The sequence below is a fragment of the Nuphar pumila genome, chromosome 4 (assembly GCF_984573655.1).
Source record: "Nuphar pumila chromosome 4, dmNupPumi1.hap1.1, whole genome shotgun sequence".
NCBI lineage: Eukaryota > Viridiplantae > Streptophyta > Magnoliopsida > Nymphaeales > Nymphaeaceae > Nuphar > Nuphar pumila.
In genome coordinates, this window is record NC_143252.1 from 132,046,243 (window position 1) to 132,064,679 (window position 18,437).

Consider the following 18,437-nt stretch of genomic DNA (forward strand, 5'->3'; position numbering starts at 1 on the left):
GTCGAGGAAGAGAGTGAGATACTGAGGGAACCCAAGAGGAAGGTGAGAAAGAGAGACTCGTTTCCCCTCCCTTTATCGATCGTACCCCCTTCACGCATCTCTGAGAACGACGAGCGGAACCTCTCCCCTTCTTGACTCTGTTTGCCAGAATCGTGTCATGTTTTATAAGGCTTTTACACTCCTTGCTCGGTCCGGGTCCTGCGACCCACCACGTTGGATCCACTATCAAAGTGGATCCGGGTCCCAAGCGAGAGGCGGATCCGGGTCAGCCTAAACTGAGGGATCCAAGTGGATCCGGGTCGACATTGAACCGTAGGATCCCCTGGCTGGGTCCATTTGGCTCCAATGTGGGTCCAAACCCCAATTACTCAAATCTTTTTAATTATATTCTTTTGGATCCGGTAATGGATCTTTGATCCGGTAATGGAATTGGTTTACTTTATGGTTATTTATAGCAATCAAAGGATTCCTTTGATCAACAGCCAATAAGTGACTCATTCTTAACAATGCATGCTTTAATGGTGTCAAATCGAGAATGATCCCCTCAAATTTCCTTTGTAATAAGGTATCTTTGCATACCATGTGAAAATCTCATGAATTTCTTAAGGATATCCATGGCAGCTTGAGAAACTTCTCTACCTTCATTAACCACATTGTTTTGACTAAGTGTGGTCACATGTAGTGCCCAGTCCATGAAGAAGATTCATGCTACAAGTTGTGAGAATATCTAGTCCGTTAACTTGGCCATGATTTTCCATACAACAAAAAATTAGCAATCTTGGTCAAGTTTAGATGATACCACTAAAAAACTTTGCACATCTGACATTCCTACAATAATAACAAAATAAAATTATGGGACTTCATATCTTCCACAGCATCAAAACATACCCACAGATATGAAAATATCATACAATAGAAATATTTCCCATGACAAACAAATCATTAGCAACTAAATTTCTTAACTGCTAGTCATCTGTCATAGGACTACAATAGTCAACAAAAAGTCTAGGAAGCAGGAAGCAGGAAGCAGGAAGCAGGAAGCAAGAAGCAAGAAGCAAACAGAAATCAATGTTAGAGGAACTGTTGAAAAGCAAGTGCACCTGCAGAAGCATGTGTAGCAAGTAGACAAAGTCAGTCATGCTCCTCACAGATGCAAGCACCGTTGCCAAGGTCCAATCAAGAACTATACACTTGTTATTCTGACATGTTTAGAAAAGAATAAAATGAATATAGAATTAGAAAATGAGTTGGATGATTTTAAAAGTTCCTTCGTATCACAAGAAAATAACACCTGCTCATAAAATATCTGGACTACAAATATAAGACTAAGTGATGACAACATGACCCACTTTGTACTAACAAAATTAGTTTATCTGTAGACAGTCAAAGTATGCAAGAATCTGTGAAACATTGCATGAAATCATGAAAACCATGAGGTACAATATGAGTGTGATCTTTCATGCCTTTCTAGAATCTTCAATGAAGAGTTATTCTGTTGTATTGTCTTGGAGCAAGTTCGTATTCACTTCATTGGATCATGACAAAAGTTGATATGCATACTCACATACTGTGTATCAGTCCATATATATTTATCAAGCAGTGAGTCTAAATGTTACCCAAACAAGAGATTACAGCCAGCTAAATTATCCTCTTCAACATCCCCATCATTTCAGTGAAGCTCATAGAACTCTCAAATAGTTGTGAATGATTATGTTAATTGTGCATGAAGTCATAAGAAGATGCATGTATATGCAAATGTTGACTCAAATCGTATAGCATATTGCAACTTTATTGACCAAACCCTTTTATACAGAAAAAATCAAAGACAAAACCATAGTTGATATATTTAATTGCTGAAGTAGAACAGATGGAAACAGACTATGAATCCCCAAGAGACTTTGGTAGGGTTTTTTTTAGTTTTTTCTTTTTCTTTTTTACCATAACATGATAGAGATAAACTCTCATCTAGGGCAATAAAAGTGTTCTTTGATATCCTGAAGGTCAGGTCTCATTGTCATGATCTTGTGACTAGAAGAATATGGGTACCAAGACATAAAAGGTTCGCCGAATATGTACCCCATTTTGGTCAAAGATATTTGATTTCTCATTTGTCATTCTTTATGTAACAAAACAATAAATATAACAAGAAAGTGCCTCTTATAGGCTTACAAGAACACAATCTCAAACAACACTTATGGGTCAATCCACTTAGAGGCCAAGAACACCATCAAAATATAGAATTTGTATAATAAATATGCTTGAACAAGCATTACATACAAGAGGGGTTACACCCCTTATTTATACCAGCACTAAAGCACCGGATCCCATCAGAAGGATGTAAAACCCACGCAAAAAAAAAAAATTTATCGGGCCCGGGCCCGTCCTCGTTAAGGTTTTTAAAAACACGACGCAAGGGAGGATTTGTTTAAAAACAAACCCTCTCCCCTGTGCGTTGCGCCCTGCCCATGCCGCTCCACCCCTTTGACAAGATAAGGGAAACCCTTGAGGGTTTCCCCGATTGTCACCCCCCCGAGCCCTTTAAGAGTATCGCAAGAGGGGAGGGGGGATGTGTCTCCCTTCTCTCCTCCTCCTCCTCCTCCTCCTCCCCTCTGATCTGATTGTCGTCGCCGCTGCCACCATTGTCGTCGATCCTCTCCCAGGTGGCGGGTTCCTATCAGAGATCGCCGCAGCCAACTTGAGCCCCTTTCGCCGGCATCCCAACCTCGCAACCCTCGTCTCTCTCTCGTTGCGGTTTTCGGCAACCCTGACCGACACCTCCCTACGTCGATGTTCTCCTCCTCTTCCACCTCTCCTCCTCTGCGTGCGGTGACACTCACGACGACGACCTCCTCGCATAGGTAAGTCTTCTATTTTCTCTTTCTTCTTCTCTCCTATGCGCCACATAACCCATCTCCCCTTCCGTGCCGACGACCTCCCCCTGCCACTGGTCCTCGCAGCATCGTCGGAGCTGCGGCGCCACGGTGCCACGATTGACCACCGATGCTGCCGCCTTTGCCTCGACTCCCACCTACTTCCCTCTTCGCAACATTTTTTCGGTAGGCCCTAACGGCGATTTCTGCCATCGCCCAGTCCGGTAACCCCTTGCGAGACCTGCGTAACCCAACCCCACCCTTCGACTTGTTTGGTAGGCAGGGGCTTCGACCCTTGCCGTCTGTCGCTCCCGTCAGGTAGAGGCCAGGGCCCCTGCCGTGCGATTATTCTGATAAGCAGGGGCCTCGGTCCCTGCCATTTGGGGATTTTATCAGGCATGGGCCTCGACCCATGCCGTGCGTCTTATTCCGGCAGGCAGGGGCCTCAGTCCCTGCCGTTTGATGTTTCCAGCAAGCAGGGGCCTCGACCCCTGCCATGCACCTCCTTCCGGCAGTGGGCTTTGCACCTGCCACTAGCTCTCTGGCAGATCGGCAGGAACTGAGTCCGTACCGACTGAGTCCTTTCGGTGGGTCGACAGGGGTTGAGCCCCCTAATGCCTCCTATGATTTCCAACTAGCGGCATGAGCTAAGCTCTGCGGTGTTCTGCCTTCTGGCAGGTGGCAACAGCCTAGCCTTTGCCCCTGTCTGCGATGCTAGAAGATGGGCGAAGGGTCGTGCCTCTACCATCTTCTGTCACTGCCAAGTGTCCTAGCGGACCGGCATCCCTTGTCTAATGTCGGGTTGGATCAGGATCACAGTCGAGTCCACCTAGCCCCTTCTATTTCTTATTTGAGTTGCTATTTATTTGTTCTTCACAGATTGCACGACAGAGCACGCTCGCGTCCCGCGTCCCGAAATGTACATTACTACGTTCAACGACACGTGCAACCCTGAAACCCTCGAGGTAGGGTAAAGTCGCACAAGGGGCAATAGATGGACCTAATTAAGTTGAAATAATTAAGATGTCCATGCTAGATGTACTTAGATTTATATTGCTTTTGCGTTGCATATTTTCTTGTCTGCATATTTATGAGTCGAGGTATGAATTTACTCTTCGAGTATTAATTTGCGTATTTGCATATGTGGTTGAGGTGTGGTTTCGTACTTTTTGCAATACTTATGCCCTTAATTGCTTGCATATATACTTGCATGTACGTTCCTATGGGTCGATGTACAATTTCATTCTTCTATTATTATTTTGCGTAGTTGTTTATGAGTTTGAGGTGTGGTTTCGTACTTCTTGTAATACATATGCCCTTGTTCGCTTGTATACATTTTTGCCTACATGTTTCCTTTGAGTGAGGTACGACTTCGTGTCTCATGTATTACTTATGACCTTATGTGTTTGCCTATCTAAGTGGCCAAGGTAGGGTTTTGGTACCTCGTGTATTACTTATATGCTTTTCCCTCGATGTGCGGCATCTCAAGGCGAGAGTTGCTTGTTGTCATGTTATAACCTGCATATGCTCACATTTATGGTAAATATGTACTTACATAAATGTAGTTTTGTGCCTATCCCGATATCACTTGTTTTCAAAACATTAGAAGTTGTGCTTGTGCATTGCAGTTCTTTAAAAGAGGGTTTCCTTCTACGAACCCAATGCTCTTCAAAATGCACAACTTTTGCAAAGTTAAGTTTAAGTCTTGCAGGATTGCGAAGTCACATTTGAGCCCTCCCAAGTCCACACACTTGGGAGAAATGTTTTATAACCTCGATTCGAGTTGCGGCTCAATTTGAATAACCCCGATTGGGGGCATGAGCCTATGATCGAGTGAGGTTCTGTTGAAGAACCCATTCTTCATTTATTAAACCTAGTGTCGTGTGTCGTGCGAATCATGTTGATATTAAGATAAATTTTGGATGCAAGATTGATAGTGATGTGCCTTGTGTGAATGACTCAATGTGGCATTATGGCTTTTAAGGATGAATCGTGCCAAATGAGCACTCCTATATTCTTTGGATCGTTATGAAGTTGTATGTTGGGTGTTCATTTTGAGAAGCCGGCACACCTCTCTTTTTCAGTGTAGCGTACTTTTAGACATGCACGACATGTTAAGTACTTTGTTGATCGGACGAGAGATCCGAGATATCATGAAATATGCAAAATATTGTTGAAATGAATTCAAGACTTATCTTGCCAAATTGTATTGTGTTACTTCTTTTGCAGATAATATTTGTTGGGGTTTTTTTGGTGAAACCATATCCCTTTCATCGTAGTCGTACTTTTGACAAGTACGTTCATACTTTTTGACAAGTACGTCTTCTTACGTTGCGATGATTGGATGAGTAGGTTGTGGCAACCTCGATGAGTGCAAATAACAAAATGTTGAGATCACCTAAATAAGTGATGATTCCGCCTTCACCGGCAAGATGCTCGAGTTGGGTCAAAAGACCAGAGTATAAAGAATGGGACTTTAGTTAACTAACTCTGATGTACTCATTTGAACCGCTGACTCCCGTCAGGAGAGAGAACGGGAAGGTACAAAATCTCCGATTGACAGGCCATTAATGGCAGTTATGAACAAAAGACTCGGCTTCCCCAGTCATCGGAGTTAGGGGAAGAGGACTACCATAATTATCCTAGGTGGTAGCCCTCCATGTTCAGGATGCATCCATTGTTTATGTTGCTTTGGGGATTTCTCTCTTGGTCACTGACTGTCCCCTTAGGTGCGGACTCAGTCAGCTATCCGGGTTATCATAAAATATATAGCATAATAAACCTCTGGATCAGTCTAGGCTGTTTCTAGAGTCGTGCCTTGGGCGTACCCACTTGGCCAGTTAATATTGAAACAAGATTTAAATCCGATCACACAATTTGTTAAATTATGCACGTATGAAGGTTATAGTGTACAACGGGTTCAATACTTATGGAATTGTGTGTGTGGTTGATGTATCATTGTATTTTGCTAGTTAAATTTCTTATGCAGTTCTTTGCTTGTAATAGTTAGCCTACTTGTGTCAGTAAAATGCTTGTAATAATTTTAGCATTGTGCTCATCATAGTTTGTTCCATGACTCTATTGAAAGAAAATTGTTATTTAATTGCCTATCTACTTGACATATTAAATTATTTTGCTTAATTATGTTCTATATTATCCTGTCTGTGCACCTACCTGTTTTTAGTGAAATTGACCCATTTTATGGGCAGGTGATGGATAGGTAATACAGTCTGCGATGGCACGATGGCGTGATGAGATCAAGATAGAGCTATTTCCCTGACGTTCGCTCCTGAGGACATGTTGGTAAATTTGGTATAAAGTGTATTTCAAAAACTCTCTTTTAATTAAACCTTGAGTTACTAAAACTGTTTTAGTAAACTTCTTTTTTGTTTCAACAAACATAATGAGTTGTAAAAATCTCATGAACAAATTCTCAATCATTGAAATTGCATTTTAAAACCATATGATTTCATTAGTTGTGCGGAATTCGGCAAAGGAAAGTTTACGCTGTAATGCGCTCAAAGTCCATTGACTTGTTTTAAAAATATCATTTTCCACTGATGTACTATTTAAACTCTAATAATCGTATGATTTCAAAGCTTTCTAAACTATTCTAAAAGTTACAAGTCCTAGATTTTTGAGGCGTTACACTTTGGTAGGGTTTTTTTTTCTTTTTTCTTTTTCTTTTTCTTTTTTACCATAACATGATAGAGATAAACTCTCATCTAGGGCAATAAAAGTGTTCTTTGATATCCTGAAGGTCAGGTCTCATTGTCATGATCTTGTGACTAGAAGAATATGGGTACCAAGACATAAAAGGTTTGTCGAATATGTACCCCATTTTGGATCATAAGATATTTGATTTCTCATTTGTCATTCTTTATGTAACAAAACAAGAAATATAACAAGAGAGTGCCTCTTATAGGCTTACAAGAACACAATCTCAAACAAATGGGTCAATCCACTTAGAGGCCAAGAACACCATCAAAATATAGAATTTGTATAATAAATATGCTTGAACAAGCATTACATACAAGAGGGGTTACACCCCTTATTTATACACAAAAAGAAGCAAAGAAGAACCATTGGGAAGTGCTCCCAACAGCTAGAAATATAGTTGTTGGGAGCACCCCCAACATCTCTATTTTAAGAGCATTATAAGGACTATAATGCCCTTGATAAAAAGAATAAATTACAAAAATAATAAAACCTAAAATTAATATAAAAGATTGTTCTACCCTTAATGAGTACAACTTATTACAAGGTTGTGAAAACACTAAAATACTCCTATTGGGTATTTAACTATTACGATGACAAAATATGTATATATACATTATATATATATGCATATCTTAACACCCCCCCTTCAAACTCATGGTGCCACAACCTAGAGTTTGCCAAGGAGAATTTGTGAAGAAGTCCGTCAATTGATACTTGGTTGGTACATATGACAATGTCATGTTCTTTAAAAAAAATTCTCTGACATAATGGCAGTCCATTTCGATATGTTTGAACATGGGTGCGGGGGTGCGGCAGGGGCAGAAATGTAATATATGTATATAGGGGGTGGGGAAACAGGCGGGTTTTTTTTTTCAAATTTTGCAGTTGTCAGCTGCTGTCAGCAGCAGCTGACAGACAGCAGCTGACAGCTGATGTCAGCATAATTTTTTTTTTTTTAAATTCGCAGCCCATTTGGGCAAATTTTTAAAAAAAAAATCCCAAAAAAAAATGAACCTTAATGATTTTTGGTGCGGTCAACGCACCCAGGATCGGGTTGACCGCACCCTGTGCCGCACCCTCACCCGCATCGAGTCGCGTCGACGCGGGTGCGGTACCCTGCTAGCCGAATCCCTGTGACATAGATCATAACTAATAGTTTCTCTGATATATCTAATAATTCTCATTACAACACTCATATGCACTGTAGTAGGAGCATGATGAAATTGACTAGCAGAGTAAATAACATGTGCGATATCAGGACAAGTAATAGAGAGATAAGATAAATATCCAATTAATTGCCTGTAAGGAGTTGAATCCTTTAAAGGTTCTCCATCATCCTTCCTTATTTTGGCATTGATAACCCCTAGAGTATCAATTTGTTTTTCATCAAAAAGCCTTGATCGTTCAATGATTTTTGTTGCATACTTAGTATGTGACAAATAATCACTACAAGGTGAGTAAGCCACTTTAATTCCAAGAAAATAACGTAAGAAACCAAGATTTGTCATATAAAAGTTAGCAATGAAAACGTCTTTGATATAATTAACTCCCTGCTTATCACCTCCTGTGATGATCAGGCCATCAACATAGAGAAGTAATAATACCATGCCAGCATTAGAAGACTTAACAACGATTAAAACCAAGTTGTCTCATTACACTACTTAATCGATCATACCAAGCTTTGAGAGCTTGTTTTAGACCGTATAAAGCATTGCGCAACCGAAGGAATTTTTCATGTGCCAACCCTAATACTGGTGAGGGTTCCATATAAACTTTTTCATTAAGGTTACCATTCAAATAGGCATTTTTAACGTCTATTTGAAAAATAGGTCATTTTTTAATTGAGGCTATAGAAACAAGAGTTCTAACAGTAGTCATTCGAGCAACGGGAGCAAAAGTTTCATCATATGATAGGTGAATGGTACCCCGTAAAAATTTATCTCGAACATAATGGTAGTCCATCTCGGTGTACTTTGTTCATTCATGGAAGGTGTGATTGCTAGCAATGTAGATGGCACTCTTATTGTCGTAATACAACTTCGAAGGAATAGAGATAATGACTCTTATATCTTTAAGCAAAGTTAGAATTATGGAGATGTTGTATTACGACAATAAGAGTGCCATCTAAGGTAGGTGTTGCACCCATTGAAAATAAGATGCGAGAGAATCGTTTACGGTGGTTTGGACATATTCGGCGAAGGCCTAATGATGCTCCAGTTAGAAGGTTGGAGAAATGGGAAAATATATTAGTTAAAAGAGGTCGGGGTAGGCCTAGGAAGACTTGGATGGAGATGATAGGAAAGGATATGAATGCTTTGAACCTCACCGAGGACATGGCGTTGGATAGAAATGATTGGAGGAAAAGGATTCATGTGGAAGACCCAAAATGAATTTCTTTTTTGGTTCATATCGCTGACCCCAATTGTTTTGGGATGAAGGCGTAGTTGTTGTTGTTGTTGTTGTTGTATATCTTTAAGCAAACTTCTCAACCAGACAAGTTCAGTTGTAGTTGTGGCCATCGCCCTATACTCAGCTTCCGTGGAAGATATATACTCAGCTTCCGTGGAAGATAGAGACACCTTTTGTTATTTCTTACATCTCCAAAAAAATGTAATAACCTGTAGTAGAAATACGATCATTGAGGTTACCACTCCAATCAGAGTCAGTATAAGCAATTAAATTAGGAGATGAAGAAGATAAGAATAGTCCTTTGGTTATGAATTCCTTCAAATATCTGTTAATCTGCACGACGGCAGCCATGTGAATAGTAGTAGGAACATTAACTGTGAATAGCAAGAGCAATATATGTCCTGGTAATAGACAAATATGTTAATGATCCAATCAATTGACGATAAGGAGTGGGATCTTCTAAAGGAGTTTCATCATCGACTCTCATCTTGGGGTTGATTACTTTTGGAGTCTCCACTTTCTTTCCGTCAGTTAAGCCAGACTTAGCAATAATATCTTATGCAAGCTTCATTTGAGACAGAACATATCCCCCAGGAGAATATGCAACTTCGATCCCTAAAAAATACCTTAGAAAGCCAAGGTCAAACATATCAAAATTGCTTTTAAGAATATTTTTAATAAACTCAATACCCCTTTTATCATTCCCAGTGATGATCATGTCATCAACATATAATAATAAAATAGGTATGTGATCACGTGCATTCTTAACAAAAAGAGTAGTATCAGTATAACAAGAGGTAAAACCATTATCAAGAATAACTTTACTAAAGCAATCATACCAAGCTTTTGGAGCTTGTTTAAGACCATAAAGAGCTTTATTGAGTTTAAGAAATTTTCCTTTCTCAATCTCAAGACTTGGCGGAGGATCTATGTAGACTTCTTCACAAAGATTCCCATTTAAAAAAGCATGTTTGATGTCTAATTGATAGATAGGTCATTGTTTAATAGATGTTAAGGCTATTAAGGTTCTTCCAGTAGTCATCCTAGCAACCGGAGCAAAGGTTTTCTCATAATCAATTCTATATTTTTATGCATACCCTTTAGCAACTAACCTAACTTAGTATATTTCTAATGTCCCATCACTCTTAGTTTTGACTTTATAAACCCATCTATATCTAATAGCTTTTTTTCCTAAAGAGAGACCTATAATTGTCTAAGTGTTAATTTTGTTAAGTGATTCTAATTCAAGTCTCGTAGCATCAATCCAATGTGGATGTTGCTTGGCTTCTTTAAAGTTAGAAGGCTCAGGATAGGGATGGATCATCATTAGACAAATTCTATAATTTGGGAAAAAGGAATCATATGGCACAAATTTTTGAGGAGGTCTACTATTCCTAAAAGATCGCCTAAGTAGGGATTCTTCAACTTGGTCTTCTAAGAAGATGTTTTGAGAATATATGTCGAAAGCATTTTGATGTTCATTTCTTTCTTGCCGAGTATACACATGCATATCATTGGGATTCTCATTGTGAGAATCATCATTTTGATGAAACAAAGCATCATTTTGATAAGAATTGACATCACAAATAGTATCATTAAAATCTTTAGACTTATTTCTAAGCAATAAGTCAAAGAGAAAAGAAGAATCAACCTCTTCCTTAGGTTTTTGAGATTAAAATCCATTTTGTTCTTAAAGAAAAGTCATATTTCTTGAAATATAAAGTTTGTTATTTTTAATATCATAACACCTATACCCCTTTTAAACTCCGCCTGTGTATAAATGTTTAGTTATACACTGTCGGTCCCAAGCTCGGATAAAGGAGGAGGGTTGCGGTAAGCCAGTGACAGCCAGTTGTGAACACCCCAAATTTTTCAAAAATATTGTAAATATTCGCTTTTTTGCCCCTGACCCCATTTTCTGAGTAATTGAGTCGCTTTTAAATCTAAATTCCAGTTTATTTCTCAGATTTTACTAAAATTAAATTCATTCTATATATCTGACTCGATTTCAGATTCGGATCCAATATCAGAATCCAAATCTGAGCTTCGTTATCCAATTTTTAAACCAAATTTTCAAAAGTACCAAAAATAACTTCTGAAAGGCTCGGACAGTCCATCTGATATCCTGTTGGATCCACAGCTCTGTATTTCTCGATTCAAGGTTTAAACCTCAAAGATTTCCTCAAAATCCGAATGTAAACCCGTTTTTCTGAAGAAATTTTCCAAAAATAACCCCAAGTTCTCAGAAAAACCCTTCTTTTATAAGTATTTGTAAATTTAGTTTAAAAATCCTTTAGTTTTAGAATTTTTATTTCAAAAACACAAAAATACAGAAAATATAAAAAGAACAAAAAAATAGAAAAAAAAAAAGAAAATACAGAAAATTGGTTTTAGAAACCCCTTTTTTGAAAGTTTCTTTCTTAAAACCATCTTTTCAGAAAATCCTTAAAAGAGAACCACTTTTTAAAAGTTTTCAAAATGTTTTTTGGACCTCCCTTGTAAAAAGCATAACGGCCTCCTGTTATAAAACAGGAGGCGCAGGGGGTCTTCGATCCATCTGGCATCCCCCCCCCCATCCGAGCCCATCCTTCTAGATCCCTCTCTCCTCCGGTGTTTCTCCTCTCCATTAAAGGAAGACCTCTCTCCCCTTTAGAACCGTTGCAGCTCCAGGTAAGTGATCCCCCCCCCTTTTTTTACTCTTCTGTATTCTTTTGCATCTTTTTATTGTATTTCCTTCAATTCTTAGTGATTTTCTTCCTCTTTATCTCATTCCTCATGTTTCTTTGCTTTCTTCCCTTTATTTCAATCATTTTCATTAAGGCATCCCTGTAACATCGGCTTGCTCATTAGCAAAATCGATTTACAAGATATGCAATATTAACGGGGTGAGAGATCCCAACATTTGTTTACAGTTTTTTTTTATTATTATTTTTCGATTTCCTTCAGTCTGTGCAAGTGTAGATCTCGATTTATATTGTTTAGATTTAGTGTCCCTTTACTTTTCTTTTCCTTCACCGTTTTATTGGTAATATCTTTGAGTCATGGAATCTGCATATGCATTCATCTGATATTTACCTATCGAAGTCTGCGTAATATCGTTCATTCATTCCTTTCACTTCCCATTCATCATCATATTGCATAAACCCTGGCCATTATGCATTAATCTCCATATCGATGAGGTATTTAGTATATCATCCCTTTATTTTCAATCATTATATGAACATTCTGCATCCAGGATCAATACAGCATTCCATATACATGTTGATTTCCGCTCCTTGGCTTTACATTTGCTTGGGATCGGTTGGATGGCCTGTTATGATTTGATTTCCTATTTACCTCAGATTTTCTCCTTATTTACTCTAATATGTACATTCGATTGATCCTTTAGTTATATTCTTTTCTTGGTTGTTCTCTGGTTCTCTGTATTGCGTTCATGCTTGTTTACCTGCCATTAGCATCTAATCCATTGTAAAATGAATTTCTGATAGCCTTACGTCCCCTGTGCTGCCATTTGCTTCATCCCACATTATTATGATTTCATTAGCAATGAATATATGGGAAAGTTTATCATCCTTTTAAAAGGCTGGACATGATGTGCATCTGTGCGTGAGCTCCTGGTTTGTCATTTTACTAAACAATAATTTCAAATGGTCAATGAAGAAGAGATTGCGTGTACAGGAGCATATATCTGTATATACCAGTGTGTTCCCGTGTGTGTCTGTCATACCAGATCCCCCTGAAGATTTCATGGTTTCGGCCATCATCTGGAGCTCTGCATAAATGTTCAAGTGTTGCAAACAAAGTGGGTATTGATGTAGTGGGAAACCCTCCCTCTAACAATAACATGAGCAGAATTGGGGGGTTTTCTTCCTGACACTTCCTCAATTTATACTTCCCCAGATAACTAAAATGCTTCTTCCTGAACTACGGGAAGCATGGTTGATGCCAAGAATATGAATTCTGGTGGCAAGTTGAAGGTGCTTACGCTTGTCCCATGTGTAAATCTGAGTGGAACTAGTGATCTAAATGTGCAAGGACCAAGTAAATTCATGAACAACATGGTTCAGTTGAAGCCCCTCTCCCTTTATTTTATCTTCTCTGACAGATGCAGTAATAAAAACTGTCGTGTGCTAGTAGTTGTTTGATTTCTGAAGGTAGTAGCAGAATATATATTTTGGGCTTGCTGAAAATATATCTCGTTGCATCCATATCATTACCCTGTTGCATATCTATGCATTAGTGTCTTCCCCTATGTCCTCTATAGCCACATTTACCTGTCCATTACCTATAAGCTTCCTCACGACAAAATCCCATCACCAGTGTGCAGCACTCATGCAACACCCATCTGCTGCAAACTGCACTATTCACATATATCTTCAGTTATCACCACCCATCCTTGTGTCCGTCACTGCAGCATTCACCATCTTAAGACACTTCCAGCACCCACTGTTCCCCCACATCCATACCACAATATTATAACATCACTTAGTGTAGTCATCACTTTCATAGTAACCCTTACTCATTTTCTTTTTTTATTTTTTTATTTTTTCTTTTTTTGCATCCACCCTGTATACTCTGTCTCTTCTGCAATTGGCTGTAGCCCAGTCCATATTTTCTTTGCCAATTCTCCACAGCACTTTATCAAAGCTGCTGTAACTCTATCATATGCTTCCCTAGCTGGTATATTACATAGCACCCTCATCACTTCTATGGTCACCCTTCACTACTGCAAACCTGCCATAACACCGCTACCCAAACCTCCCCACAGCACAGCAGCATGGACATTACCTCCACCTATACTCCCAACTCCCCAATTCCAGACTGCTCCATCGGATCAGTTTGTTTCCTTCAGTGTGCCGCCTATAAGCAGTACAAATACAACAAACAAACGCCCGAATTTTGCTCCCCTTGTGCAATCAGATAACCAGGTTAACATCACAAGGACTATTACAGAGGCTGTTGTCATAACCGCAGCTTTTACATTTCTTTTTACTGGATTTCTGTTTTATTGTTATCACAAATTCTGTATCAGTAGTGCCAACTCCGGGTATATGCATAAGGATGACAGGCCTCTCCTTTCCTTAAGCATGATTGCATTTTCAGTTGGCTCTTCACGAAAGTCACAGGTTATGGATAACTATGTAGTGGATGCATCATATGCAGGAATGGCTAAAGGGAATTCATGAAAGTTGCAGGTTATGGATAACCATGTAGTGGATGCATCATATGCAGAAATGAGTAAGGCGACACTTGAAGCCTTTTTGTTTTCACCAGACCCAAGCGAAAGTAAGCAGGATGATGAGGTGGGGATTTCTCCATCTTTTGCTTGGCAAAAATTTCAGTCAATATCTCTTCAAGCTAATTCTGCACCTCTAAAATCTGAAAATCCCCAGTACCCATTTCCACAAGTTGAAACTCCAACCTTACAGCCTTCTCCATACAAAACCCCATCCACTCACTACTGATAACAGTCATTTCATCTGTCAGCCCCAACATGGTGTAGGTGTCGCTCATTATTCCTGCTATGTAACATCTGTCTCGGGACTTGCTCACTTATGAACATACAGCAGCACATGCAACCATTTTCACTACCTTTATTACATCTAATCACAACACTCATGTTTCTGCACTCACTTCCTGCTACAGTTACCTATATATATCCCATACTTCATGACATTGTTGTATACCATCAGCATCACTATCATCCACCTATGTTGCATATATGTCATATGTGATATATATATACATATATATATACACATATATATATATATATACATACGTATGCATGTATGTGTATGCGTATATGTCACTCCTCATCTTTTCATACCTTGGATCATAAATATCATGGCATATGAGCATCTCACCATTTGCATCTTTAAAATCAATGTGATATGTGCAATTCTCTTTTGCTTTCATACTAACTAAGTGTTTTGCAAGAATCTCGGGAAAATGTTGATTTCCCTCTTAGATTAGGATTCTATCATGTCAATTTTCATTATAATAGCTTAGATTATAAATGAGAAATTTACATTTTCAGTCTTAAATTAGAATGTATGAGCATGCATTTTCATAGAATTATTTGTTTTCATTATTTTATAAAAATTTCACGAATGGGGACACGAATGACACGTGCACCATTCTAATAAGAGGTGATTAAATCCTAAGTTGATGATTTGCATCAATGGCCATAGTCAAGATCTGAACAAAACTTAGAATTTTCATCTTTTATGGAATAACATTGGATCCACACTGGATCTCCTCTTCAAAAATCATCATATTTTTTAATATTTTCTTCTTTTATCAGAGTTTAAATTAAAATCAACTCAAGATATATATCAATGGTCATAGTCAGAATATATTGAGAGTTAATTTCATTTTAAACTCTATAAAAGCACCAAAATATATTTTATTCTTCATCTGAATTTAAATATGATTATTATATAATGCATTCAATGACCATAGTCAAGAGTTTATTATATCATCAATCTTATTTACATTCATTTAAAAGAATGAAATATGATTTTCAAAATCCAATTTTAAATTCTTTAAATTCATTCATCATTTAGGATAGAATTGCATCATATTTTCAAAAAATTCTTTTTCAAAATCCAAGTGATCCTGAATATCTTTTTCTTCAAATTTCCATTTCAACTCATCAATTCTATCTAATTTCAAAAGTTCAAAATCCAATTTCAAAGTCCAATTTGACTTTGAGATTTCAAGTTCATTTTATATTCAAAATTCTCATTCAAATCAAATTTCAAAGTTCAATTTGACTTTGAAATTCCAAATTCATTTTCAGGACTCAATTTCAAAATTCAAATCAACATCTCAAAATCCAATTTTAAAGTTCAATTTAACTTTGAAATTTCTGATTCATCTTCTGATTTCAAAACTCAAGCTTTAAATCAGGTTCATCATTTATTTTTCATTGAGTCTTGATTCTCAAATTCAAAATCAAAGTTTTGAGAGTGATTCTGAATCTCAAAATTTGATTCTTTTCTAAAGTTTTAAATTCAATCTAGGTTTTCAAAACCCAGATCCATCTTTGAAAGTCCCATTTGAGCTTTCTAAATCCAAAATTAGAACCCAATTCCACTTTGGATCCAAATTCCGGATCCAAATCCATATTGAATCTCTGACTTCGGATCCAATTCCATTTAGGATTCCAGAATTCAACTTCATTTTGGACCTCAGATTTCGGATCCAATCCCATTTAGGATTCCCGAATTCAACTTCATTTTAGATCTCAGACTTCAGATCCAAATTTCATTTAGGATTCCAGATTTCGGATCCAACTCCATCTTGGATCTCAGACTTCGGATCCAAATCCCATTTAGGATTCCAGATTTTGAATCCAACTTCATTTTGGATCTCAGACTTCGGATCCAATTCCATTTAGGATTCCAGATTTCAAAACCGATTCCATTTTTCAAATCATATCTGGCCTTCTTCAAAATTCCATTTGGATTTCTAAAAATCCAAATTCCATCCTGATTTCAAACTTTAAATCTGTAATTCAATTCCATTTCAAATTTCATCTCCTCTCCTAAATCCAGGTTCAAAATTCAAATTCAGAGTCCATTTCTGACTCTGAAAATTCATTTTTTTTCTCTCAGCTTATTCTTTCAAATTCAAGATTTATTTTCCCAACTCTGATTATTTCAAAGACTTAGAACTTCAAAAAAACATTTTTTCGGATCTATCTCAAAGTTCTAAGTTAAATTCAACTATTCAAAAATCATTTCTTCATTTCCCTTATCACATTCACTTTAGAATCACTTGGAAAATCTCAGATTTCCAAAAGTGTTTTCTCAAAAGCATACGTTTCTGCATTTACATTGCACAAACATGATTCTTTGTGCATTTTTAGACTTAGAATAAATTCTTAGATGATATTTTAGCAAAGCAAAAAGGCATAAAATTCGATCCTTGGTTCGATTACCCCTGGTAAAGGCGCCAGGAACGGTCGAACCTCGTACCGACGAGCGAATCCCGTCTCTCAATATTCCCGCAAATATTTCAAAACGGAGACGAGTAATTTTTCTAAATATTTTCAAAATTAAGGTCAAGTGAGACCTTGCTAAAGAGTTCCTCTTACTCTTCTTTCCTTTTCTCTTCTCTCTTATTTTCTGTCTTTTATTTCCTCCCCTTCAAAAAAGGGAAAAATAGAGGTTAGAAAGGAAAAGAGAAGGAAGAGAGAGAAATACAAGAGAGGAAAAATTTTGCGATGATCACACCAACATAAAAACTTAGTCATACCCTATGAATATGAACCAATATGAGAATTTCGTTGGGGCGTTCCCTACTGAGCGACGCACTGTACTTTATAGGCCCGGAGGCAGTGATAAATGGGCAAGGGTTGTTAGGTCGTCGCCCAGAAGCGACGTGTCACACCAGCGCCCGGGTGTGGTGTCAAATAGGCAAGGGTTCCCTCACTTTGTTGGACGGGTGGGGGTAAAGAAGTTAGTCAAAGACCATAAAATTAGGTTAGCCACTTGGAACATAGGGTCTTTAACTGGTAAGTTGGTAGAGTTAGTAGATGTTATGGGTAGGAGAAAGATTGATATTTTATGTCTACAAGAGACCAAATGGGTAGGTGAAAAAGCAAAAGTGATAGAGCCTTGAGGATATAAGATTTGGTATACAGGAATAAATAGGAATAGGAATGGAGTAGGGATTGTTATGAGTCGTGAGTTTAAGGTCCGTAGGAAGGGTGATAGGATTTTACTTATTAAATTAGTATTAGGTACGGATATTATTGATATTATTAATATTATTAGTGTTTATGCACCTCAAGTAGGCTTAGATGATTCCATTAGGCGTCAATTTTGGAAAGATTTAGATGGAGTAGTACAAGGGATATCTTATGGAGAAAAGCTTTTCATCGGCGGTGACCTTAATGGACATGTAGACATTAGTAGGGATGGATTTGAGAGTATCCATGGAGGCTATGGTATAGGAGAAAAAAACGAAAGTGGAGAAAGGATTTTAGATTTTGGTTTGTCCTATGATATGATCTTAGCAAACACTTGGTTTAGGAAGAGGGAGTCTCACCTAGTAACATTTAAAAGTGAGGTTAATACGAGTCAGATAGATTTTTTTCTACTTAGAAAGAGAGATAGGGGTTGTTGCATCGATTGTAAGGTTATACCGGGAGAAAGTGTACCTACACAACATAGAGCCTTAATTTTAGATCTTAGAATTAGACAATGTCGCAAAAGGGATAGACATAGGATAGAACCTAGATTTAGGTGGTGGGCATTGAAAGGAGCTAAACAAGGAATGTTTGTAGAGCAGGTAGTTAAGGAAGCTGATTGGTGTCTCGAGGAGGATTCAGAATCAATGTGGAATATGATAGCGGGTGGCATGAGAAAGGTGGCTAAGGAGGTATTGGGTGAGTCTAAAGGCAGTGCACCGCTAGGTAAGGATACA

General features: G+C 38.0%; 1 protein-coding gene across 4 annotated transcripts in view; it reads right to left on the reverse strand.

Moving 5' to 3' along the window:
* The window catches only part of LOC149841099 (putative cyclic nucleotide-gated ion channel 20, chloroplastic), a 120,510-nt gene that overhangs the window by 79,048 nt on the left and 23,025 nt on the right, over window positions 1-18,437 (reverse strand). For 3 of the 4 annotated variants that reach the window (XM_090003590.1, XM_090003589.1, XM_090003592.1), the window contains exon 4: window positions 1,101-1,199. The exons of the other annotated variant lie outside the window; for it this stretch is intronic. In XM_090003590.1, the coding sequence (XP_089859716.1) occupies window positions 1,101-1,199 (99 nt within the window). The remainder of the gene's footprint in view (window positions 1-1,100; window positions 1,200-18,437) is intronic. 4 annotated transcript variants of the gene reach the window in all.